We start from the raw sequence: 26,036 nt of genomic DNA, 5'->3' as shown, positions 1-26,036 counted from the left end.
CCTCTGGCTACGCTGCGAGGGCTAAACAACAGCGATTGAGAATGTCAGGGTAGGGCTGGAGGGGCAGGCTGACTCGACTCTACTGGAGAAGAGAGGAAAACACCCGTCATTGAGCCACTGACTGAATACTTACTGTGGGTATGCTCTGTCAGATGCTTTACATGCATCATCTCCCTACATCTTCTCAGCAGCTTTATAATCCTTACTTTACAGAGGAGGAAGCATATTGCCCAGACAACTATGTGTGTGTGTTTTTGACTGGGATGCGTATCGTTGACTTATTTTTATTTTTATTTATTTTCATTCTTGACTTTCTGTCCCTAATGGGAATCACTATCTTTCTTCTTTCTCATCAAGAACTGAAAACTGTAGGACTAAGTTATCAAACAGGGGTACCACAGAGTTCTTACTGTTTGATCCAGTACCAGGTGGAGTTGGCAGGGCAAGAATGACAAAAGTTCTGTGACTTCAGGAAGGCCTATTCTGCCTTGGAAAATGATCTTTAGATGTGGAGATGGCCTGAAGGACAGTTGCATAATCTTGGCAGCCGGTTCAAGTGCAGACAGACAAGGGAATGAGGTTTCCTAGCTTTGAGTGGCAGATACTGAAGGGGATCTGGAAAGCTAGGGAAGAAGAGAGACTTGGGACTGAAGAGAGAAAAGGTTGTGGGTAAAAAGTTCCTCTCTGGCCGGGCACGGTGGCTCACGCCTGTAATCCCAGCACTTTGGGAGGCTGAGTCGAGTGGATTACAAGGTCAGGAGATCGAGACCATCCTGGCTAACACGGTGAAACCCCATCTCTACTAAAAATACAAAAAAAAAAAAAAAAGCCAGGCATAGTGGCGGGCGCCTATAGTGCCAGCTACTCGGGAGGCTGAGGCAGGAGAATGGCATGAACCCAGGAGGCGGAGCTTGCACTGAGCTGAGATTGCGCCACTGCACTCCAGCCTGGGCGACAGAGCGAGACTCTGTCTCAAAAAAAAAAAAAAAAAAAGTTCCTCCCTGCTGGGCACCATGGCTCACACCTATAATCCCAGCACTTTGGGAGGCTGAGGCAGGTGGATCACCTGAGGTTAGGAGTTTGAGACCAGCCTGACCAATATGGCAAAACCCCGTCTCTACTCAAAATACAAAAATTAGCCAGGAGTGGTGGTGCGTGCCTGTAATCCCAGCTACTGGTGGGGGCTGAGGCAGGAGAATCACTTGAACCCAGGAGGTGGAGGTTGCAGTGAACCAAGATCATGCCACTGCACTCCAACTTGAACAACAGAGCAAGCCTCCCTCTCAGGAAAAAAAAAAAAAAAAAATGTAGAGGCACACAGAGCCTGGGTTCAGATCTTAGCTGGGTCGCTTATGGGCTCTGTCACTTGGGGTGTGTGACCTCACCTTCCCAAATCTGTTTTCTCATCTGCAAGATGAGCACGCTAAAACAAGATTAAAACAGGGATGAAAAGCAATCATATTTTTAGCCATAGTGTCTGGCACATAGTCAGTGCTCAATAAACAGTATCCTTCATTCTGAATGAAAGTGTCGTATGTTATTGCTATTGTTAGTAATAGCAACAGCAATAGTGGTATTGGTTCTACTATTAATTTTAACCAATACTCTAGGCATAGTATGAGTTGATGACTTTGAATGAATGGATTTAGCAGATATTCTCTTGGCTGGGCACAGTGGCTCATGCCTGTAATCCTAGCACTTTGGGAGGCTGAGGTGGGCAAATCATTTGAAATCAGGAATTCAAGACCAGCTTGGCCAAGATAGTGAAAAAAGTAACAGGCAGGACGCGGCGGCTCACATCTGTAATCCCAGCACTTTGGGAGGCCAAGGTGGGCGGATCACCTGAGGTCAGGAGTTCCAGACCAGTCTGGCCAACGTGGTTAAACGCCCCCTCCACTAAAATTATAAAAATTAGCCAGCTGTCATGATGCATGCCTGTAATCACAGCTACTCAGGAGACTGAGGCAGGAGAATCGCTTGAACCCCAGAGACAGAGGTGCAGTGAGCTGAGATCATACCACTGCACTCCAGCCTGGGCAACAAAGTGAGACTCCATCAAAAAAAAAAAAAAAAAAAAATTAGCCAGGCATGGTGGTGCATGCCTGTAATCCCAGCTACTTGGGAGGCCAAGGCAGGAGAATCACTTGAACCTGGAGGTGGAGGTTGCAATGAGCTGAGATCACTGCACTCCAGCCTATGCAAAACAAAAAACAAAAACTAACAAACAGGTCTTGTCTCCAGAAAGCTTAGAGCAGCAAGCCCCAGGCCAAGAAGATGCACAGTCTTTATAGCCAGGAGTTAGGAGTTGTGTGAGATTCATTTTCCTAAGGCTACAAACTTAAGCAGAATTAGGAGTGTCTGTGAATTCTAGGCCACAGATTTCTAAGGGGATCATTAAGAGAAATAGGGCTACAGAAAGGGCATTTCTGAGTTTGTATGCAAGGCCAGGTGTCCATCCTTCAGGGTGTGCAGAGGAGACCAGAAGTCCATGGAACTTTTTTTTTTTAAGTCAATCCTGAAGCATGCTAGATGTCCTTGGAATCTTCAAGGCCTAAGGAACTTGGGTCGAAAGACCCTCAGATGTCTAGGTTTCCAAGACTTTCCATATAGGTTCTTATTTCCAGCCTCTTGGTTTGCTGGGCCTGGAGATTTGGCTTGTGCCTTTAGAATATCTGTGTGTATTTGAAACGAGGGAGACACAGTGAGATATAATAACCACCATACTAGTAAAAGCAGCTAGTGTTTACTGGGGACTTACTATATGCTGTGGCCTGACATAATTCATAGCAGCCATGCCAGGTAGAAATGATTCTGGGCTCCACTTTACAGATAGAGAAAATAGAGCTCAGTGAAGTGATCACACTTGCCTAGAGTCACATGGCCAGTAAGTGGTGGTGAAGGGACATATGCCACATCTCTGCCTATTCCTTTTCATCACCCATGCCTTTGGAGTCCTAGCTCTGTCTGATTAGAACCAGCTCCTGTGCCCATTTCCAAGACTTCACCATTAGCACATCTCTCAGAACTCCTTTGTGAGATATTTGTAAATCATCACCTTGGCTGCAGGTGTGAGCTCAGTTGCCCAAGGGTGACAGCATAGTTGGCCTCAGACCTAAATCTTTGTCTCTTTTCCCAAGTATTGGTATTCTTTGTCTTTCTCCTTGTACTGTCAGCATTATCTCCATCTTCTACCCTGTTTAGCTAGTCACAGAAGTGCTAACGAGGTTTTTTTTTTCTTTTTTTTTTTTTTTTTTTTTGTTGAGATGGAGTCTCACTTTGCCCCCAGGCTAAAGTGCAGTGGTGCAATCTCGGCTCACTGCAGACTCCACCTCCCAAGTTCAAGCAATTCTCCTGCCTCAGCCTCCCAAGTAGCTGGGATTACAGGCATCCACCACCATGCCTGGCTAATTTTTGTATTTTTAGTAGAGACAGGCTTTCACCATGTCGGCCAGGCTGGTCTCCAACTCCTGACCTCTGGTGATCCACCCACCTCAGCCTCCCAAAGGAGCCACCGCGCCCAGTGCTAATAAGGTCTTTGAGGGGGAGAATCAGACTTATAACAATTCCTACCCAAGCCTTCCTTGATGTGGCCAGCCTGGGGCCATATGCTTAGGGACCTCCCTTGTGGGTTGAAAAGGGAAACCTGGCTTATCTCCACAGGTCCTCACACAGTGGGATAGAAAGGAGAGGTCAAGATGACCATGGCATGGAACAGCCAGGGGATGCTTCCTGGAGGAAGGCAGTAAGTTAGGCCATCTACAAAAGAGAATTTGTATAGGAGGAAGGAGGTTGTTGTGGGCCAAATCCTTGAATCTCAGCCAAGGTGTGGAACTTGGATAAATACATACTGTGGAGAGAACCCCAGGAAGATGGGGAGATATCCTGAGCTGAGTCTTTATCTGGAGGAATGGGAGATGGATGGTGCCCTGGAAATGAAGGTGATGTTAGGCTAGGAGTTCTTGGACTTGAGTCTGTTGGTGCTTGCTGGTTGCCATTATAAACTCCTGGTCAGGAAGATGACATCCTGTTGTGATTTAGGAAGATAAATGCATCTGGATGTATGGGATCGACTGGAAGGAGAAAATCTAGAAGCAGAGAGACCAGTTAAAAAACAATAGCAAGCATTTATTATGTTGCCAAACCACTTTCCGTTCTTTGCTAGCTCATTGAATCTCAAAGCAACACTGTGAATTGGGTACTGTAATTATCTCCAAAATTTCACAGATAATTTGGTGCTCAGTGAGGTTCAAGGTAACCTACCAAGATCCAACTAGTAAGCTGAGGTGTCTAGACCATCTGATTCCAGAGCCCAAGCTTTTAACTACCATATAGCGCTGCCTTCTCCATTCAGAAAGGAGGAGACTGCTTTTTGACAGGGAAAATGGCATAGAGACCATGAAGAATGGAGAAGGGGTCATGGAGATAAAGCATGAGAGTAGGCCTGAGGGCAGGAGGAGTTCAGATTCCAGAGTAGCAAGTTTGGCTGATTGGGAGGCACTGTAGGTTTTTGAGAACAGAAGTGATAGAACGAAGAAAAATTACTGTACACCAGGTATGGTGGGCGCGTGACTGTAGTACCAGCTACTTGGGAGGCTGAGGCAAGAGGATTGCCTGAGTCCAGGAGTTCTGGGCTATAGTGTGCTATGCTGATTGGGTGTCTGCACTAAGTGTGGCCCCAATATGGTGACCTCCTAGGAGCAGGGGACCAGCAGGTTGCCTAAGGAGGGGTGAACTGGCCCAGTTCAGAAATGGAGCAGGTCAAAAGTCCCGTGCTGATCAATAGTGGGACTGCACTTGTGAATAGCCACTGCACTGCAGCCTGGGCAACATAGCGAGACCCCATCTCTTAGAAAAAACAATAAGACAAAAATTACACCAGAGGCAGGGTCAGTGTGTTTGATCTCACCTATATGAGGGATAAGGTTGGGAGTTATGAAAAGAAGATCGTTATGAAAAGGAGATTGGAGCTGAGGGAGTAGGCCATAGGCAGTGCTCTCAGGTGAACAGGAGTACCCCACCCTGGCTCTCCTGACATTTCTTCTTATCCCTTCTGTAGCCATCGTCAGCCAGTGGCAGCAGGAGTCCAAAGAGAAGGTGGTGTCCCTCCTGCTGTCCCACCTTCCCCTGCTTCAGCCAGGCAACACAGAGGCCAAATCGGAGTACATGAGGCTACTGCAAAAAGTGCTGGCCTACTCAATCGAGAGCAATGCCTTCATCGAGGAGAGCCGCCAGCTGCTTTCCTATGCCCTCATCCACCCAGCCACCACACTGGAGGACCGCAACGCACTGGCCCTCTGGCTGAGCCACCTGGAAGAGCGGTTGGCTAGTGGCTTCCGCTCCCGGCCAGAGCCCTCCTACCATTCACGCCAAGGCTCAGATGAGTGGGGAAGCCCTGCAGAGCTGGGCCCTGGGGAGGCAGGGCCAGGCTGGCAGGACAAGCCACCCCGGGAAAATGGACACGTGCCCTTCCACCCGTCCAGCTCAGTGCCGCCAGCCATCAACAGTATTGGGAGCAATGCAAACACAGGTAAGTAGTCTTTACTAGGAGCTATTTTAAGAACATTATACATATAAAGTCAAGATTCAGAGCGAGGCAGTCTGGCTGTAGAGCTCATACTCTGAACTACTATGCTACACTACCTCCACCAAAAAGTACCCCTCCTGGAGATGCTCAGCCCTCACGAAGGGGAGGGGTCACCCATGCAGGGTGCCTATAAATTTCTTTCTCCTCATACCTTCTGTGCTCCCCATCGTGGGGACCTCAGCAGCCTTTAAAGGACCAAGATTGAACAGTGTTGATAGAGGTTTGGACCAAAAGAGGAAAAGGAATTGGGCATTCCAAGTAGAAGGCACAGCATGAAATAAGCACAGGGGTGGAAAATTAGAGAGGACAGTATACAGACGGATCTGACTGGGGCGGATTTGAATGAGTAATAAGAGTAGCAGAGACTTGTGCTTACTGTGTGCCTATCCCTCTGCTAAGGACTTCATGCAGAAACGGAGGCAGAGAGGCAAATGAAGTGACTTGCCCAAGATCACACAGAGGCGACAGAGTCAGCATCAGGATTTGAACTCAGGCCTGTCTTTACCCTCAGACCTCAGTGTGTGAAGGCCACATTCTGGGGGGCATTGAAGGACAGGAGAAGCTTTTGGATTCCAGGCAGTTGCAGGAAACAGGAAATCATTAAAATATTTTTGAGTGGGGAGCAAGGATTGGCCTTTGAGGGCAGGCAGCTTGGGTTTGGGGTGCTGCCAAAAACAGATCGGGATTTCTTGGAGAGTGCAAGGCCCTGGAACTCCGGCTGGCATTCTTGTTTTTGTCATTCTCATGCTGTGGCCAGCCTCCACCCCAGTGCAGAGCCAAGCAGGGCTCCTCAGGAACTGCACAATCATTCCAGTCAGGGTAATTTCCTGCCTCTCAGCCTCGCCTGCCCACTTCTTGGCTGAGAAGGGAGAAAGAAGGAGGCCAGAGACACCAAAACAGGCAAAAAGGCCTGTCTTGAGGATTCCCAGTCTCCCAGGGCCCAGAGTGTGCCATGTTCCCCGGGAGTGCTGAGTGGGGACAGAAGCCAGGGCTGAGGGAGTCTAGAGGCTGAAGAACTCCTGGAAAGAGGGCCCCGATACTCTGGGGTAGGGCAGAAACTGTTATTAGGGGTGGGCCACTGCCTTGCCCTGTCCCTCAGGTGACTTCCTAGCCAGGAGCATCAGTGTTGTCACAGCTGAGGGAAGATGCTCTGGGGCCTGCAGCAGGCTAGACCTCCTTCCTGTGCTGGGTGTCACTGTAGCACTGGCAGGAACCCCAACCTTTCCATCAGAAACAAGGCTTGGGCTCTGTCTCAGCCTGTCAACTCCCGTGAGAACTGGGGCAAAGGGCTTCAGCTCCCTGGGCCTTGGTGTCCTCACCTACCCAGGGTGAGGCTCGTTGGCTTTGTTTCATTTCTTTTGGCTAGGCTGACTTGGGGTACTTCTGGATGTCATAGGTGGAGCTCACAGGCCCTCTTAGCACCCTTTTGTCCTTTATCAAATCATCAAACTTCGTTGTTAGGACTTCTGTGTGTCATGTTCTGTGCCTGATCATGGGATTGCAGAAGTAATTGGGCTGGGCTGCCATTCTCCATGGACCCACAGTCCAGTGCAAGAGGGAGGCTAGTGAGAAGGGCAGCAAGCGCCAGGCCTGAGGCAGCAGCAGAGGGGTACGTGACCAAGGCATGAAGGGAGAAGTGGCTGATGGAGAAGAGTTGGAGAGGTGGGCGAGGCAGAGGGAAAAGCACAGATAAAGGTCTGGGAGCTCATGGGAACCTGCCCTGTCTTGGGAGTGGTTAAAAATCACGTTGGAGGCCAGGAGTGGTGGCTCACACATGTAATCTCAGCACTTTGGGAGGCCGAGGCGGGCAGATCACCTGAGGTCGGGAGTTCAAGACCAGCCTAAGCAACATGGAGAAACCCCCGTCTCTACTAAAAAAAATACAAAATTAGCCAGGCGTGGTGGTGGGTGTCTGTAATCCCAGCTACTTGGGAGGCTGAGGCAGGAGAATCGCTTGAATCCAGGAGGCAGAGGTTGCAGTGAGTCAAGATCACGCCACTGCACTCCAGCCTGGCGACAGAGCGAGACTCTATCTCAAAAAAATTAAAAATATATATATATACACACACACACACACACACGTACATATACACACACGCACATATATAAAAACACACACATATATATATTAGCCAAGCGTGGTGGTGGGCACCTGTAGTCCCAGCTACTCGGGAGGCTGAGGCAGGGAGAATTGCTTGAACCTGGGAGGCAGAGGTTGCAGTGGGCCAAGATCACACTGCTGTACTCCAGCCTGGGTGACAGAGCAAAACTCCATCTCAAAAAAAAAGATCAAGTTGGATTCCTTTGCCAACCTCAGACTTGGGATGCACAGAGGGTGTGGAGCATCCTGCAGAAGAGGACCTGGGATCACTCTGAGTCTCCAGGCCACATGAGGGGCCAGTTTGGGCTCACTGCAGAAAAAATGGGAGGTAGTGAGGCCCCATAACGGGGTTGTTGAGGAAGCAGCTTACGTACTTCCTTCATTACAAGATATAATGATGTTTAAGATGGGACAGGTTCCTGCTGTCACAGGTCTTCTATTCTAGCAGGGGGTACAGTTAATAAGTAAACAAACCGGCTCACGCCTGTAATCCTAGCACTTTGGGAGGCCGACGTGGGCGGATCACGAGGTCAGGAGATGGAGACCGTCCTGGCCGACATGGTGAAACCCTGCCTCTACTAAAATACAAAAAAATTAGCTGAGCGTGGTGGCAGGCATCTGTAGTCCCAGCTACTCGGGAGGCTAAGGCAGGGGAATTGCTTGAACCCGGGAGGCGGAGGTTGCAGTGAGCCAAGATCGCACCACTGCGCTCTAGCCTAGTGACAAGAGCAAGACTCCATCTCAAAAAAGTAAATAAATAAATTTTGTAGAAAGTAAACAAATAACTTGATAATTTCAGGTTGTGATAGGTGCTGTGAGAAAGACAAGACAGTAATGTGATAGAGTGACTGGAACTGGGGCAGCAGAGGTGGGCAGTGACTTCAGATTAAGGGTTTAGGGTAGGCTTCAGAGGAGGTGAGACTTGAGGGAGCCACCCGCTAAGATCAAGAAAGTAAGAAGAAAGAGCGAGTCTAGAAGTCCTGAGGCTGGAACAGCCTTGAGTGTTTCAGGAACAGAGGGGAGTTTGGGAGGAGTTGAAGGCTAGAGAGGCATGAACCAGGTGGTGGGTTGCGGGAGGGGAGAGTTAGAGAGGAGCAGGGACCAGGTCCTGCATGGCCTTTTAGGCATGTGAAAGCATTTGTATTTTGTTCCCCCGTGAAAGGAAGTCACAGGGAATTGAGCAGGAGTCAAGCTCGGTCACATTTGCATTTTTAGAAGGATCTTTATGGCTGCTGTGAGGGGCATGGACTATAGGAGGCAAGAATGAAGGCAGAAAACCAGTAAGGAGGCTATGGCAGTAATTCCTGCCAGGGGCACTGGTGGCTTGAGCCAGTGGAACTGGATAATTTCAGGAAAGTGGCTGACAGCTTGCTGATGGGTTGGGTGTTGGAGGTAAGAGAATGAGGTATATCTGGTAGGTAGCTCCTCTTGGACCCCAGGTCCCTTCCTTTTGGCAGATTACGGGGCCAAACTGCCATCCTGGCACTGACGGCAGGGGGATGGTCTCCTGTGGTTGGGTCCCCAGCCTAATTTTTTGCTTTTCTCCCACTCTGGCCAGGTCTCCCCTGCCAAATCCACCCTAGCCCGCTGAAGCGCTCCATGTCACTCATCCCTACAAGCCCCCAGGTCCCTGGTGAGTGGCCGAGTCCAGAGGAGCTTGGGGCCCGGGCTGCTTTTACCACGCCCGATCACGCACCCCTCTCGCCCCAGAGCAGCGTGGCCTCCTCTGGCAGTGAGCAGACAGAGGAGCAGGGCTCCAGCCGGAACACTTTCCAGGAGGATGGCAGTGGCATGAAAGGTACACCGGGGACAGCAGCACCAAGACCCTTTTCCAGGGGCTTCTGCAGAGCTTAGAGGACAGAAAGGAGCTGTAGCTGACGCCTGCCTACCCCTCTGAGGAGGGGACATGTCTGAAGGGAGTAGATAGTCCCTGCTTTTAGGGCTCAAGACTAAGCAGAGAGACCCCACATCTACCCTAACGAGTTCTGCTCTGACTGGGGAGGAGCCCCGTCTTTGCACACCCCAGTCTGACAAGGAAGCCAGGACACAGCTAACTGATGGAACAGAGGTTCCAGGAAGAGTTTTGGAGCAATAAGTGAGGTCATCCTGGTATACATCCAGCCGAGCAGCTCAGAAGGGTCACATGTCCTTCCTAGGGAAGGCTGCCTGAGAGGGTCTGGCTAGGCAGATGAAGAAGGAGCTGATGGAATCTTAGCTCCCCACAATCCCCTCCCAATTTTTTGCATCTTTTGAGGCTTCCTGTGGGTTTAGTCCCACAACTTTTCCTTTACCCTGGTCATAAGGGCCAAACTCCTGACCTTTCACTCTCCCTCCTTTTCCAAAGATGTGCCCTCATGGCTCAAGAGCCTCCGCTTGCACAAGTATGCAGCCCTCTTCTCACAGATGAGCTACGAGGAGATGATGACACTGACTGAGCAGCACCTGGAGTCTCAGGTGAAGCCAAGGGGACCATCAGGGAGGTGTTGGGGGCAGCGCTATTTTGCATTCCTTGCAGCCCAAGCCTCCTCTGTCTCCTTGATCTCTATTTGGGTACCTGCAAATATCTCAGCCTCCCATCTCTAGCTTCCTGTCCCCTTCTGCCCTTGTCACAGAATGTCACCAAAGGTGCCCGCCACAAGATAGCCCTGAGTATCCAGAAGCTGCGTGAGAGACAGAGCGTCCTCAAGTCCCTAGAGAAGGTGAGAACTTGGTATCTGCATCTTCAAGGCCAGCCAGCCACTTGGCGGTACCAGTAGACCACAGGCCCTGAATTGGCCTCCCGACTCCTCGGGTCTGGCCTCTAATAGCCCCAGCCCTAGGGACCCAGACTCCAGGGACCACATGCAAGCTGGCATCAAAAGGCTCACTTGGTGGTAGCTAAGAGGCTCCCCTCCCTGTCTGTCTTGGTGGTTCTAGAATCTGTCTTTTGACTCTACACCTTCTCTCCACTTTTGCTTTTCCATTTCTTGCTGGTCTTTCTGGTAGAGCAGAGTGTCTCTGTCTGTACAATCTCTCTTTCCAGTTGATTGTTTCTAAACTCATTTTCCTTCCACATCTGCATTCCCTTTCCTTGCCACTGCCTTCTGTTTGTATTTTTCCCTGCTCAGTATCTAGATCTGAATCTCTGATTCTATCCTTGGTGGGTCCCGAAGACTCCAACATTAGACTGGCTTTTCGTGAGTTTTGTAGGACTTCACCTTCATGGGAAAGAGGAAATGTTTGTGGGCTTGCAGTACCCTTACATGCCTTCTCTATGTGCTGGAACCCAGGGTCCTACCCAGTCTTCTGCAAGCCGTGTCTGACTTTCTGTGTAGATACTCTCTGTCCCTCACTGTAGGGTCTGCATGTGACCCCAGCCTGTGTCCTCCCATGCAGGATGTACTGGAAGGCGGGAACCTGAGAAACGCTCTGCAGGAGCTGCAGCAGATCATCATCACTCCCATCAAGGCCTACAGTGTCCTCCAGGCCACCGTGGCTGCCGCCGCCACCACCCCTACTGCCAAGGATGGGGCCCCGGGGGAGCCATCACTGCCAGGTGCTGAGCCTCCCCTAGCCCACCCCGGCACTGACAAGGGCACCGAGGCCAAGGACCCTCCAGCTGCGGAGAACTACCCACCTCCACCAGCTCCCGCTCCCACCGATGGCAGTGAGCCTGCCCCGGCTCCCGTCGCTGACGGAGACATCCCCAGCCAGTTTACACGGGTGATGGGCAAAGGTGAGACCTGCCACAGCCTAGCAGGAAATCCTGAGGCAGAAAGCCAAGTGAACTCAAGCACCAGGGATCAAATCCAAGTTAGATGTTGGGAGCAGGGCTTTATAAAGCCTGCTGGAGACTGGAACACTACAGAGAGTAGCCGAGACAGGGTGACAAGGCCCCTTGCCCTTGGGCATGTCCAGGCTAATGGTGGATAACAGCCCTTCCCCTCAAAGCGTCTCCAGGCCGAGCAGAAATGGGGCAGTGTGTCAAAAGAAATTCCATGTAGTAAAGGGTGAACAGTTGAGGGGAGTCCATTGATTTCTCTCAGAGGGGACCGAAGTCCAGGGGATGGGGATGGTGAAATTTATCACAGCTTCAGCCTTTCCTAAAGCAGCATGACGTAGCAGACTTTACACTTGGATCCAGAATGATCTGGATCTGAATCTGGACCTAGGGCAAGTGACTCAACTCTGAGCTTTAGGTTTCTCAGGCTAAAAATGTCTGTAGTGACAAGATTGTGTAAGGCACTATGTTGTATATCCTCATGATAACCTAAATACCATGGCTAGCACTTAATAGTTGGTACTCATCCAGCCTGAGTCTCCTGTTCCTTCTTGTGCACGAGCCAGCTGGAGGCTGGAACATGGCAGAGGGCATACTAGGGGCTAACCTGCCCTTTCTCATGTCCCCCAGTGTGCACCCAGCTGCTGGTGTCCCGACCAGACGAGGAGAACATCACCAGTTACCTCCAGCTCATCGAAAAGTGCCTGACTCATGAGGTAAGGCCTTCCGTAGCATGCTCAAAAAGGGAAAGGTGGCCGGGTGTGGTGGCTCACGCCTGTAATCCCAGCACTTTGGGAGGCTGAGGCGGGCGGATCATGAGGTCAGGAGATCGAGACCTTCCTGGCCAACACGGTGAAACCTGGTCTTTACTAAAAATACGAAAAATTAGCCGGGCGTGGTGGCGGGTGCCTGTAGTCCCAGCTACTTGGGAGGCTGAGGCAGGAGAATGGCGTGAACCCGGGAGGCAGAGCTTACCGAGATGGTGCCACTGCACTCCAGCCTGGGCGACAGAGTGAGACTCCGTCTCAAAAAAAAAAGAAAAAAGGAAAGGCTGCCCCATCATTCTCAAGACCGTTGTGTTGTATGTGGCCCACAGGGCCTTGCCTGACCTGGCACATACATGCCAGCCCTTCCAGTCTTGTATCTTTCCAGTGTTGGCTTTAGAGGCTTCTTTTCAGAACCCTTGTACACACTCTTCCTCTTTTTTTTTTTTTTTTTTGTTGTTGTTGTTGTTAATGGAGACGAGGTCTCACACTGTTGGCCTGGCTGGTTTTGAACTGACCTCAAGTGATCCTCCCACCTCAACCTCCCAAAGTGCTGAGATTACAGGTGTGACAATTTTCTTTTTTAGAGATGGAGTATTGCTTTATTGCCTAGGCTGGTCTCGAACTCCTGGCCTCAAGTGATCCCCCTGCCCTGGCCTCCCAAAGTACTGGGATTATAGGCATGAGCAACCATGCCCAGCCGGTACATACTCTTTATCAGGAACAGTATCCCTTCCTCCTCTAGCTATCAGTTCAAAACGTTTATACCTCAGGGACACCTTTACCAACCCCTCATTTTTATTTAGGTTTTTTTTGCTTCCTGTTCTTCTCCCTCAGGGAGGGATAATTTGTCACAGTTATCATTATGTATGTATCTTTCCCTCACAACCAGACTGTAAGCTCTCTGGGCATGGTCACCTCTGCATCCCAGAATTGCTTGGCACAGGCACAGAGTAGATGAGCAATAAATCTTTTTTTTTTTTTTTTTGAAACAAAGTCTCACTCTGTTGCCCAGGCTGGAGTGCAGTGGCACGATCTCGGCTCACTGCAACCTCCGCCTCCCACGTTCAAGTGATTCTCCTGCCTCAGCCTCCCAAGTAGCTGGGATTACGGGCATGCACTACCATGCCTGGCTAATTTTTGTACTTTTAGTAGAGGTGGGGTTTCACCATGTTGTCCAGGCTGGTCTTGAACTCCTGACCTCAAGTGATCCACCCGCCTTGGCCTCCCAAAGTGCTGGGATTACTGCATGAGCCACCATGACCGGCCAGGCAATACAAATTTGAACAAATGAAGACCGGAAGGGAGGTCTGAAAGAAACATCACCCTCTCTGCTTCACCCGTGCCCTGCCAATTCTAGGCTTTCACGGAGACGCAGAAGAAACGGCTGCTATCCTGGAAACAGCAAGTGCTGAAGCTCCTCCGGACATTCCCACGCAAAGCCGCACTAGAGATGCAGAACTACCGGCAGCAGAAAGGGTAGGCAGGTGGCCAGGGTACAGGGTCCTGGCCTCCACAGGCCTTTGCTGGTTAGCAGATCGTGCTTAGAGGGGTGATTGTATTCTGGGCTGGGAATCCAGTTTTATTCAGTCACTGGGTGACTTTCCCAGAAGAAAATTTCCCACTAGAATAGGATGCCGAGCTGGAAAACAACACATGCCCCATGAGCAGGCCCCTCATATGTACCTTGCTCCTCACCTGTATACAGAGGGCCTGGAAGTCCCTTCTTAGACCAGACAGATAACAGAAATGTCTCCCTTGAGAATTGAAGTTTGGAGAACTGTTTTGAGTGGACAGTGAGGAAACCCTTGTATACTTCCCATCTCCTTCCGGGGACAGATGGGGACAGATGGGGACAGAATGTCTGATGGAGGTTTATGTTCTCTCCTACCACTTGGGGTTGTTGGGGAAGGTGAGGAAGAGGTAGACAGATGGGCCCCATCTACATAAATTAACACCCTGCCTTCTGCTCTCTCACAGCTGGGCGTTCGGCTCCAACTCGCTCCCCATAGCTGGTTCTGTGGGGATGGGAGTGGCCCGGCGTACCCAGCGGCAGTTCCCAATGCCTCCCCGGGCCCTCCCACCCGGCCGGATGGGCCTCCTGAGCCCCTCGGGCATTGGAGGTGTCTCCCCTCGACACGCCCTCACCAGCCCCAGCCTTGGAGGCCAGGGCCGACAGGTAAGCTGACTGGAAGCAGGGGCCATGGCCTCCTGGGGTTGGGGTGGCAGTACCTGGGATGTGTATGTCTGTATACTCTGTGTCTGGACCCAGCTTAGAGGTGGCAGGGATGGGAGTGGGAGAAGGCCTGTACCACCTCCACCACTCTTGGGTCTGGGCCTCTTCCCCACTCACTACTTTCTCTCTTCCTGGGAACTGTGTAGAACCTGTGGTTTGCCAACCCTGGAGGCAGCAACAGCATGCCCAGTCAGAGCCGCAGCTCTGTGCAGCGCACCCACTCGCTCCCGGTCCACTCGTCACCCCAGGCCATTCTCATGTTCCCTCCAGGTGAGGTGCCCCACCCTTGGGACTCTGCCTGGCCAACACCCTGAGCTGACCTCTCTCTTCTCTCCTGGGTCTCCTGTCCACTGTTCCTTCCAGACTGCTTGGGCACCTCTCCCCATACCTTGCAACACTCTACACCCATCTCACCCAATTGTGGGGGATTGTTTTCCTCCTCTGCTTCAATTTTATCTCTCAGGTTTTGCCCCTACCCCTCTGAATCATCATCTCTCACCCCTTACTCCCACCCCATCTCATGTTTCCCCCCACCATGTCATAATCTTAGTGTCTGTGTTGGTCTCTGTCATCATCTCTTTCTTTACAAGATCATTGAATACTCAATTTAGAAGGGGTTGAGGGGATGGGACAGTTAAAGTATGAGATTTCTGTGGAGGGGAGTCCTGCCCATCAGCCTACCGGCATTCTTTCACATGCCAGGTGACCACACAGGAACCAGTGGACTTCACCTCTTAGAACAGGTGTTTGAAGTGAGAGGGCTGTTTGACCTCTGCTTACAGACCATCCTGGAGATGGGAGAGCAGAAGTTGGGCCAAGTGCAGGCACAGTAACTCACACCTGTAATTTCAGCACTTTTGGGAAGCTGAGGCAAGGAGATCGGTTTCAGACCAGCCTGAACAACATGGCGAAACCCCATTTCTACAAAAAAAAATACAGAAATTATCTGGGCATAGTGGTGCACACCTGTAGTCCCAGCTACCCGGGAGGCTGAGGCAGGAGGATCATTTGAGCCCAGGAGGTCAAGGCTGTAGTGAGCAGAGATCGTGCCACTGCACTGCAGCCAGGGTAACGGTGAGACCCTATCTCAAAAAGACGTTGGGCCAGGTTGGCGAAAGGAAGATTAGAGATTTGCTAGCCACAGGTCCCTGCCCTGCTCAACAAGTGCGGGGTTGACTCCTTCACATGGTGCTGGGCACTGGGACTGCAGAGACAGATAAGGCTGGTCTGGAATGGGCTGACTAGAGAGAACATGGATTTGCAGAATTCATGTCATAAACTGCCAAGTCAGCCAGGAGTCTTACTTGATGAGGTTGTATGGCCAGCCATCTGTTGAGGCCATGGGAACCCATTCATCATGTTCATCCTAGCAGAGGGCTTGACACACAGTAGGCATCTGTAAATGATGTTAAACAAGCAGGTGGATGAACCGCAGGAATAAACAACAAAAACCATTCTCTTTACCAGTAAGCTATGTCCCAGGCTTTATCAGACAGCTCTCCTGCACTGATTGACTCCTCCCAACTGTATGTGTAAGGACTCTGATGTTATTCATCAGTCAGCAATCTGAGACAGAAAGGTTTTGCCCAAGTTTAAAAAAAAATTTTTTTTTTGAGACAGAGTCTCGCTCTGTCGCCCAGGCTGGAGTGCAGTGGCCAGATCTCAGCTCACTGCAAGCTCCGCCTCCCGGGTTTACGCCATTCTCCTGCCTCAGCCTCCCAAGTAGCTGGGACTACAGGCGCCCACCACCACGCCCAGCTAGTTTTTTGTATTTTTTTTTTTTTTTTAGTAGAGACGGGGTTTCACCGTGTTAACCAGGATGGTCTCGATCTACTGACCTCGTGATCCACCCGTCTTGGCCTCCCAAAGTGCTGGGATTACAGGCTTGAGCCACCGCGCCCGGCCAAAAAAAATTTTTTTTTTTTTTTAGGAGAGACAGTTGGGTGATCTGATACGACATGAGCTCAGGGTTCGGAGGGAACAGTGATGAGAGAGGTGAGGGTGGGGATGGGAGCTGGGTCATCTAAACCCAGGTAAACAGCTCGGACTTTGTCCTGATGGTAGTGAGGAGTCAGGGAAGGGTTTAAGCAGTGTGGGGGGGGGTCAGGTCTGCCCAGGGAGGTGGGTGGTTTCCCAGATGCCAGAATAGGAGGCCCTTTTGAGAAGTGTGGTTTGAGGACAAGTCCCATGGTTGTTGTCCTACTTTGTCCCCACCTGCCCAGCCTGCCTGGATCGAATCCTGCCCGGATCGAATCCTGCCCAGAGGAGCAGGTCCAAGTGGGGACAGGAAGGGTTTTGATTTAGCTTTTGCACCAAGTACAGAGCAGGTCTTCAATCAGGGAGCCTTGGGGGCTGCCCAGTGTCCAGGGCAGATGCCCAGACTGCTCAAGACAGTATGCAGTCTGTGTCCAAAGTAGTCACAGCAGGCTGTGTGTGGCCTCCAGGAGCTCCTTCTGTTTCACTTCCACTGTCTGCAAGTCAGGCATTTTCTGTATCACCAAGCCTCTGCCATTGCCATTGTCTCCTCTGCCTTTTGAGTGATATGCTCGCCTCTCTCCCTGTCAACCTCCTCCCCTTCCTCCCTCTCCCCCTCCATCTCTCTTGCTCACTTCCCATACCAGCATCCTTTGTCATCCCAGCTTTCTTCACCCGAATCCAGTTGGTCCTTACCACCCCCATTCTCCTCTCTCCCAACCAGACTGCCCGGTTCCTGGGCCTGACCTGGAGATCAATCCCACTCTGGAGTCTCTGTGTCTGAGCATGACAGAACACGCCTTGGGTGGTGAGCATTTCCTCTTTCCCTGACCCAGCTCCCACCTACCCAGCGTCTCTTCCTCTGAACTGAGCAACTCAGAGTCATCCTGAGGGGTCCCCAGGGGAGGCCAGACTCCAGGGAGGGCCTGACCGGGATGACAGGCTACCTGAGTGCCTTTTCTTGGGCCTCCCTCCAGCTCCTGATCTTCCTCCCTTCCTCCCTTTCTTACCACAGATGGGACAGACAAAACCTCCACCATCTGACGGGACCCACAGCCCAGCGCACCCATAGGCTCCCTGGGCGGCGGGCGGGGGCCAACCCCCAACAGGCTTCTCCGCAACAGCGAGAGGGTGGGCTGGCTCAGCTATATATTCTAATATTTTTCTACTCTCTCACCCTTTTAACTTTTGTTTAACATTGGCACATGCCTTGCTCACTCCCAGGCCCGTCGAGGGATCTCTGCTGAGGCCCGGGGAGTTGGGGGCAGCCAGGATAAAGGGGGCAGGGACTGGCCAGACTGCCTGCCTCTCTCCTTTCCTTCTTCATCCCCACCTGGTCCCATCCCACCCCTGCCTCCTCCAGACCGCTGACCACCTGCCTCTCCCCAAGGGAGCAGACTCCCCAGAGACAAACTGACCACTACCTTGTGGAGCCTGCTCAGAAATATTTGATATTTGGGGTGACATGAGCAGGGCAGAGAACCTGCCCTCCAGAATGTTATTGAGAGGAGCTGGGGAGAAGGGAGGGGAGCAAGGAGAGGAAGCCCTCTCTCCTCTCCCTCCTTCCCCTTTACCATTCCCCACATTCTCCAAGGACAGGAGCCACCTTCTTCTCTCTCACCTCCTTTGGCCCTGTTCACCAGAGGTTCTCTATGATTAATTTCTTAGGCCTATTTAAGATACATATTTATATAGTTCTTAACGGTTTTTCTCTGATCATTTCCTCTCATTTTTAGAATCCCCAGGCCTCTCTCTGAGCCAAGACAGTGGCAGGGGGAGCCTGAACTTTATGAGGGGAGAGGGCAGAGCCCCCTCCTCCAGATCCCCAAGCTCTAACCCATTTTCCTCCAGCCCTGGCTCCCCAGATGAAGAGGTTGGAGGTGGGCAGCCAGGGTGGCCAGTGAGGTCAGGAAGTCTGTTGCCTTAACGTCCCCTTCCCTACGAACACACACCCTTCTCCGCTCCCAGGTCTGGTTGGTGATACTTGGGAGTCAGGAATAAGGGAAAGGGGATTGTTTGGTTTTTGGGTTTTTCCCTAAGCCCCTCCCTTTTCTTTCAGCCTTTCCCCTCCCCCCATTGTCATGACCTCACTTAAGTGGAACACTATATCATAACCCAGAGATTTGTCCCAGTCCCAGAGTCTGACAGACTGTCTGGTCCCTATTCCTAATGAGGGGTTGTGTTGGGGCCCAGGTGGAGGGAGGGGATTCGGGGGTTCAGACTGCGGGGAAGCCAGGGTCTCCCTCTTCAACGCCCTCCTCCCCCTCAGCCCACCCTCCCCACTGGGACATTCTCAAGCTTTTCACACCGAAAAGGAAAAAAAATGTTATTTTTAGATACATTTTATGAATAACTTTTGTTATGAATATGGCTGGTAACCATTGTGTATGTTATTAAAGATACAAAATGTTGGGAAAAAAACAAAAAACCAAAAAAAAAAATTTTAAAACCACCACCCTCCCTGCACTATCACCCCATTCCCCAGACCTTCTTGCCCCCACCCTCCTGGTCTGTGGACCTCCCTCTGCTCTGAGCCCAGGGAGGGGGAAGAAGCCAGGGGGTAAGGGTGGCCCTGGGAACCTGGCTCTGGGTCCCCACTTCCTCTCCCAGTGCCGGGCTGGGTGGGGTGTCAGGTTTATTTATGTACCTCTTGCACACTCATCAACCTATGCAAGTCCCCCACCCCGGCCCTCCATGTTTCTGTGCCTTTGCTCATCCCCTCAATCTCCCAGGGCTTCTCCAGTCCCCCTCCCACTAGCTGCAGGAAGTGGGATGGACGGGCCACCTCGTTTGGAATCAGCAGGGTGTCCCTCTCATGGGACCCTCCCCTCTCCCCAGCCTGTCCTGTCTAGTTCACTCTCCATCAGGGTGAGCTGACTGTGCCTGGCACTGGGAGATGGTGAGGGACACCGTCTCACACACACAGGGAGGCAAGAGCTGCCCCCCACCCCACCTGACAGCAGAGTGTGCAGGACGCAGGCGGCCCCACTCTGATGGGCAGGACCCTGACCCTCTCCCGCTCCAGCCCCCTCCCCAGGCCCTCCATGATTTCGCCCTCCCCACCCACTTCTGTCCCCAGCCCCACTGGCAGAATCAGCTTTGAGTAACTGTACAGTTTTTCTCGCTGTTGGAGAAGACTTATTTGTTGGAGTTTCACTTGTTTAATGGTCTGGGCTTATTTTGGAAAAAAAAAAAAAAAAATTCTGACCTTTGTTGTGCTACATTTTGTGGGAAGCCATTGGTCCTGCCTCTGGCCTGTGTTTCTAAGCCTCAAGCCAAGATCCTTGAGCACCTCGGGGTGGGGGGAGGTGTGTGCTGGACTGAATGACATAGGGGCTGGGAGGGGAAGTAAAGAGAAGTTGACTTTATTAACAGGAAAGGTTTGGGGGTGGGGAACAAACAAGTGAAAGGCTCACAAACAGACCACTAGAAAAGTGCCATCCTGCTCACAATAATGGTGTCTGAACCAGCCCTGAATGCCCTGGGACTCAGTCACTGTCACTATCAGCTTCACTGGAATCAGAAGCTGCAGCTTCACTGCCATCCTCCTGAGCCGAGTGCTCACTGCCACTGGGGAAGGGACTGGCGCTGCGGCTGCGGCTGTGGCTCCGTTGGCCACCCCCATTGCTGCCGCTGTCCGAATCATTGTCACTGCCACCTTGGGCTGGTCCTCTGTCCTCATCATCAGAGTCAGCATCATCCTCTGAATCAGCATCACTGCCAAAGATCTCCTCTTTGTCACGGGCAGCCCGGGCCTCATCCTCGCTGCTCTCGTCCTCACCACTGCCACTCTTGTCACTGGCCTCGTCCCTGTCAACTTCCTCCCGTTCACTCTCGCTGCCCGAACGCTCATCTTCACTGCCCTCCTTCTCACTGCTGCTGCCTTTCTCCTGCTCCTCATCTGGAAGGGAGTGGAGAGAGGTGAGACCCACTTTTCCACCTTCCCAGGGCTCCCAGAGTCTGGCCTGTCCAGATTTACCTGAGCCCCCAGCTTCTTTCTCTTCTGTCTCCATCTCCTCTTCCTCTTCCTCCTCTGGTTCGTGGTTTTCTAGCTGGGCCTTCCGTGCCTCCTGGAAGCAGCAAGATTGGAATGAGGGGAAGGAGGGTGTTCTGTTGGGTTTTTGTCCCCGTCCTCACCTGCAACCACCACCCTCCCTGCCATGGGTACTCTGGGCCAGTCAGTAGTGCTTGTTACCTGAGCTTCCAATTCCTTCTCATTCATGTCCCGATGTTTGACCACAAGCAGGGCGTTGGTGCCTGACTGAACCCCAGCCTTGGCCCGGCGCTTACTAAGGCGGACCCTGCAGGGGGTAAATTTGGGGGAGAGAAGTAGAAGATGCAGTTAAAGACACACCTCCCACTCCCCCGCCCCCCAGTGAGGGGTCTGGTCTGACTTGGTTCCCCATCCATACTAAGAGTAAATGGGAATAAATACAGATTGAATGAGGGCAACTAAGCTCAAGGTATTGAGGGCAGGGGAAAGGAAGGATGGCTCCCATGGCACCAATTTGGTTGCCCTACACTGTGCGTTATATGGTGTATTTACATAAATATGAGCATGGGCCACTTAACAGGGACACATTCTGAGAAATACATCATGTGAACATTATACAGTGCACTTACACAAATGTACACAGTATAGCCTACTACATACCTAGGCTGTAATGGTGTAGCTTATTGCTCCTAGGCTACAAAGCTGTACAGCATGGGACTGTACTGAATACTGCAGGCAATTGTAACACAATAGTAAGTATTTGTATATCTAAACATAGAAAAGGTACAGTCAAGACACGGTATTCTATCTTAAGGGACCATCATAAGCAGTCCATTGTTGACTGAAATACATGAAGTGCATTACTGTATACGTGAATTAGTTACCAACACTTTGAGAAACCAGGAGAATCATCTGAATTTGGGGCTTTTGGAAGATAGGAATTTTTGGCTCCACAGCATAGCAACAGTGGGCTGGAAGTGACATCGTGCCCTCCATGGTTGCCCAGAACTCCAGGTCACTCAGATGCTACCACGCCACTGCTCTTTTACATTTCCTGCCTGGCCTATGGGGTCAGTTCTTGTAATCTCTGCTTTAAACAGAAACTTAAGACTTCCCAACTCTACACCAGAGGTGCTGGCATAGCAGTAAACTTTCAGCCATCAGGGAAGAGTTTTGGGGTCACATTTTTGAATGTGGGTATTAAGCATTTCATTTAAAACATTCATGCTGGCCGGGTGCGGTGGCTCATGCCTGTAATTCCAACACTTTGGGAGGCCGAGGTGGGTGGATCACAAGGTCAGGAGTTCAAGACCAGCCTGGCCAAGATGATGAAACCCCGTCTCTACTAAAAATACAAAAATTAGCCGGGTGCAGTGGCTCATGCCTGTAATCCCAGCACTTTGGGAGGCTGAGGCAGGTGGATCACCTGAGGTCTGAAGTTTGACACCAGCCTGACCAACATGGAGAAACCCCGTCTCTACTAAAAATACAGAATTAGCCGGGTGTGGTGACAATGCCTGTAATCCCATCTACTCCGGAGGCTGAGGCAGGAGAATGGTTTGAACCTAGGAGGCAGAGGTTGCTGTGAGCAGAGATCGCGCCATTGCACTCTGGGCAACAAAAGCGAAACTCCGTCTGAAAAAAAAAACAGCCAGGCGAGGTGTTGGGCGCCTGTAGTCCCAGCTACTCGGGAGGCTGAGGCAGGAGAATGGCGTGAACCCAGGAGGCAGAGCTTGCAGTGAGCGGAGATCGCGCCACTGCACTCCAGCCTGGGTAACAGAGCGAGACTCCATCTCAAAAAAAAAAAAAAAAAAAAGCCGGGTGTGGTGGCAGGCACCTGTAATCCTAGCTACTCAGGTACTCAGGAGACTGAGGCAGGGGAATCTCTTGAACACGGGAGGCAGAGGTTGCAGTGAGCCAAGATGGCACCACTGCACTGTAGCCTAGGCGACAGAGCAAGACTCTGTCTCAAAAAAAAAAAAAAAAAAACATGCTAATTTTATATATTACTCCATACTTTGGCAATGTTTACTTTCACATGAAGTCTGTTACTAATACTGGGAAACTTGGCCCTCTACCCTGCACAAAAGCTCTAAATGTCTTCTGCATTAAGATTTTCTTTCTGGCTGGGCGCGGTAGCTCACACCTGTAATCCCAGCACTTTGGGAGGCCGAGGCAGGCAGATCACCTGAGGTCAGGAGTTCAAGATCAGCCTGGCCAACATGGTGAAACTCCATCTCTACTAAAAATGCAAAAAAAAAGTTAGCTGGCCATCCTGGCACACGCTTGTGATCCCAGCTGCTCAGGAGGCTGAGGCAGGAGAATCACTTGAACCCAGGAGGCAGAGGTTGCAGTGAGCTGAGATCACACCACTGCACTCTGGCCTGGGCAACAGAGCGACACTCCATCTCAGAAAAAAGATTTTCTTTTCTGGCTTCTCCTATTAGAACCAAGTCCAGCTCATGTGCATGATCAAACATCTGCTGTTCTTGTTTACCAATGCGTATGACAAATTATTAGGTACAAAGGACCTCCAGCGTGGCTCTTGCATGCCCCAGGGTCTTAAGAAGCACAGATCCAGGCTAATCAGATAGGAGTGTGCTGAGTACCTAGTTTCCAACTCATTGTAGTAAACCCCGTCACCCTCTCGGAAGATGAAGAAGTAGTTTTCCTCATAGCCCTTGCTAGCTTTGTTCTTCACGTTCCAGTTGTACTCCCGAGCAATTTTGTAGTCATACCTGAGGATGAGGGCACAGGTTCAATCCCATTTCCTCCCTATCCCTATCCCAATCCCAATCTCCAAAACTTCCCATTCCCCAAAACTTAACCCCAACCCACGCACACATCATCTGGTGCATAGTCCATCTCCTCCTCCTGGTCCCGCTTTCGTTTCTTCAACGTCTCTTCTACAGGAAGGAAATAGGCCACAAACTGGTTCCCTTCCTCATCCATCATGCCCCTGGTTGGGGGAAAAGGAGTGGCAATGAAGTGTGAGGCCAAAAGGCAGCAAGGAGCAGGCCAAGGTGGGCAGCAGGACCAACTACCTAATCATGGCCTGAGACATCATCTCCAACGCAGCTGCGCCACTTGTGTCCTTGGGGGCTGGGTCTGAGTCAAAGATCACCTGAGCACATGGATTGATCCACATCTAGGGAGATGGAGGCACTGGGGTTAGATGGGAACAGGCACAAATAGGCTGTCCCTTTCTACCTCCCACCTTGGGCCTGACCTTAAAGTCTGGGAAAACAGGCATGACCTCCACCGGTGTGACTCGGGGTTTGCTGTAGTGCTGGGAGATCTGGTGGGACAAAAACAGGGTGAGGAGGAGCTCTGCAGCCACACCCTTACCTCTCCCCATCCCAGTCCCTCAATTACTGATTTCTGGGCATCCTCAAAAGTCTTCTCAATGGCTGTGATCTGGCTATCCCTGTCTTTGTATATTTCTTCCTCGGTAAACTGCTGCTTCACAGAAACCCCAATCCTAGGAATGAAGAAAAAGGCTTTTAGGGGCCACTGGACACACCTGGCATCTCCACCTTTCCTCTCTTCCTGTTTGCAACTTACTTGACCTCAGGCTTCTCATTGGAGATGCCGTAGCGGTTAAACTCAGTGGAGATGTACTCTGTCTTTCGCATCCATGGCACCACCTTCGCGTGCTGCTGGGATCTGGGGTAGGAAATCAGGTGCCTCAGAACCCCACCGCCCTCCTACTTGTAGGGCCCACCGGAGCCAGTCCCCAGCACCCATTTGCTACCTGCTCACCTCTTGGAGCTGGTGGGGGCCTGAATCTCCTCTTCCAAAAGTTTCTCATCAGCTGGATCTAGAAGAACTAAAGGAGAGCAGGGCGGGGGGAGGGGGAAGGAGGACCATGAAGGAGGCCCACGTCCTTTGCTGCCCTAGAGCAGACCCTCCCTGTCTCCCCACACACCATTGGGGTCGATGCGGTAGGTGTCAGGATTGATGAGATCGATGGTGACCCCCAGGTCTGGCTCAGTCAGGAGGTCATGTTTGTGCTGTTTCTCCAAGGAAGTGGCTTTGTACTGGACGAACCTGGGTGGGGAAACACCTCTTGTGGTGTCTGGATTCCAGCTTCACCCCTCACAGCCCTGCTTCTCAGAGGCGAAGCTTCTTTGGGGAGGAACTCAGAATGAAGTGTCCCCCATGGCGGAGTCTGAAAGCTGGCTCCCCAGTGGGAAGGGACTTGGACACTGCTTGCTCCATTCATTAAACAATTGAGCAGCTACTACTATGTGCTAGGCAGGTACTGTGCTAGGCCCTGAGCAAAGGCGGCAGCCGACGAGACAAGCAGTCCCTGCCTTCAAATAACTCATACCTGAATAGTTTTCCCATTCTTAGTCTCACCTGTTCTGGTCGAAGGGGTAGGTGATGAACTTGGGGTCGAAGGGGATATCAGGGAGGCTATTGCAGTACTTGACTCGGCAGACCACTCCAGACCTAGGAACGTTAGTGGCTCAAAAGTGGGTCCCCGCTGCCCCACCTCTGCTCCCAGCCCCACTGCCCCACCGCTCCTGGGAAAGCACAGTGAGGCTCACCTCTCAGGCAGAGTCCGGTGGGAATTGGGCCTAGTGGAGAAGAAAGACAGTGATAGGTGGAGAGGACGGGATTGACAGGAGAATGAAAAAGGCTTCCCCAACCTTTCAAAAAGTAGAAGGAGGGGTGACAAATGCTGGTTTCTTTTGGTGGTGGGGGGTGTCCAAATGCTTTAATGGAGGGAAACAAATGTTCAACTTATTTAGGAAAAAGAGCCCCCAAAAGCTTTAATGAACAAGGCCAAGTGCTCAATCCCTTTTGCAGGGGATGGCTTCAAGTGCTTTAATAAAAACCAAGTACTCAATCGTCTTTGGAAGAGGGGTCTCCAAACGCTTGACTGGAAGGATCCCTTCTGGAGAGAGTCTCCAAAAGCTTAATCCCTGAAGTGCACGGCGGGGAGGAAGGGAACACCTGAATCTCAAGGAACCCGCCCCCTTCGTCAAAGGTGAGCGCTCCATGACGTCACGGGCAGACCTGGGGGCTGGTGACGTTGTCCAGCAGAAACCCTATCCCGATCCCCCACCTTGCTGAAACAGAAAACCGTAGCGCCTACCTGTGGCCATCCTCCCGCTGGGCCTGGGTCTGGATGGTGGGCGCCATAGCGACGAGGCGACGGCAGCCCGGACGGGGTCCTAGCCGGGCCGAAGGGGGACGCGGAGGGGCGTGCCGACTTCAGGGGACGCCTGATCCGAGGCAGGCCCAGGTTGGCGCCGCTCCCCGCGGAAAGTGGGTTGAGATGAGGTGGGCGGGCAAGAAGTGCTCCAGCGAGACTCAGGTGAACGCGCAGGCAGCACCAGGGACGGACTCGAAGCTCCTGTTCCACCAACTGCCGCCAAGACGCTGAGGACCCAACGGGGCTCCTCACGGCGCGACGCCTTCGGGGAAATGAAGTCCGGAACAGAACCACACACGGATTGGCGAGCGTCTGGGTGAAGGGCGGAGCGAGGGAGAGAGGTGCTTCTGTGATTGGTGAAAAGATATCTCAGTCTGGACCTCGGATTTGAGAGTAACATAACGTAGGAGCACCTCCTTCCCTTCCATTGGCTTAATTGCCTGGGAGGCGGGATAACTA

At 51.7% G+C, this 26,036-nt stretch overlaps 2 protein-coding genes across 5 annotated transcripts in view; one reads left to right on the top strand and one right to left on the bottom strand.

The window, feature by feature from the left end:
- SAMD4B (sterile alpha motif domain containing 4B) overlaps positions 1-19,593 on the top strand; it is a 41,368-nt gene extending 21,775 nt beyond the window's left edge. For 3 of the 4 annotated variants that reach the window (XM_007996769.3, XM_073016505.1, XM_073016506.1), the window contains 11 exons: positions 5,057-5,527; positions 9,244-9,483; positions 10,030-10,139; positions 10,298-10,384; positions 11,061-11,400; positions 12,076-12,161; positions 13,570-13,688; positions 14,190-14,388; positions 14,592-14,715; positions 17,144-17,227; positions 17,435-18,903. In XM_007996769.3, the coding sequence (XP_007994960.1) occupies positions 5,057-5,527; positions 9,244-9,483; positions 10,030-10,139; positions 10,298-10,384; positions 11,061-11,400; positions 12,076-12,161; positions 13,570-13,688; positions 14,190-14,388; positions 14,592-14,715; positions 17,144-17,227; positions 17,435-17,463 (1,889 nt within the window). In that variant the 3' untranslated portion in view covers positions 17,464-18,903. Of the gene's footprint in view, positions 1-5,056; positions 5,528-9,243; positions 9,484-10,029; positions 10,140-10,297; positions 10,385-11,060; positions 11,401-12,075; positions 12,162-13,569; positions 13,689-14,189; positions 14,389-14,591; positions 14,716-17,143; positions 17,228-17,434 lie in introns of all 4 variants that reach the window. The other variant, XM_037991653.2, reaches the window with a different exon arrangement.
- A 175-nt stretch (positions 19,594-19,768) lies between these two features.
- Positions 19,769-25,850, bottom strand: PAF1 (PAF1 homolog, Paf1/RNA polymerase II complex component). The gene is made up of 14 exons (XM_007996767.3): positions 25,518-25,850; positions 24,967-24,996; positions 24,776-24,868; positions 24,342-24,463; positions 24,176-24,242; positions 23,978-24,079; positions 23,789-23,894; positions 23,643-23,711; positions 23,458-23,561; positions 23,256-23,372; positions 23,023-23,151; positions 20,615-20,720; positions 20,399-20,489; positions 19,769-20,320 (listed from the first exon to the last, which is right to left on the bottom strand). The coding sequence occupies exons 1-14, from the start codon at positions 25,562-25,564 to the stop codon at positions 19,908-19,910; spliced, it is 1,596 nt and encodes a 531-aa protein (XP_007994958.1). The 5' UTR covers positions 25,565-25,850; the 3' UTR covers positions 19,769-19,907.
- Positions 25,851-26,036: the final 186 nt, after the last annotated feature.

Source organism: Chlorocebus sabaeus, chromosome 6 (genome assembly GCF_047675955.1).
Source record: "Chlorocebus sabaeus isolate Y175 chromosome 6, mChlSab1.0.hap1, whole genome shotgun sequence".
Lineage (NCBI taxonomy): Eukaryota > Metazoa > Chordata > Mammalia > Primates > Cercopithecidae > Chlorocebus > Chlorocebus sabaeus.
This window is presented reverse-complemented; position numbering and strand designations above follow the sequence as displayed.

What these genes read in the sequence shown, in the direction of transcription:
- PAF1 (XM_007996767.3), bottom strand. Translation starts at nt 25,564, where the DNA reads ATGGCGCCCACCATCCAGACCCAGGCCCAGCGGGAGGATGGCCACAG. An exon ending in CACCGGACTCTGCCTGAGAG is followed by an intron (nt 24,869 to 24,966) that starts GTGAGCCTCACT and finishes TAACGTTCCTAG; the next exon opens with GTCTGGAGTGGTCTGCCGAG. An exon ending in GACTATGCACCAGATGATGT is followed by an intron (nt 23,152 to 23,255) that starts GTGCGTGGGTTG and finishes CCTCATCCTCAG; the next exon opens with GTATGACTACAAAATTGCTC.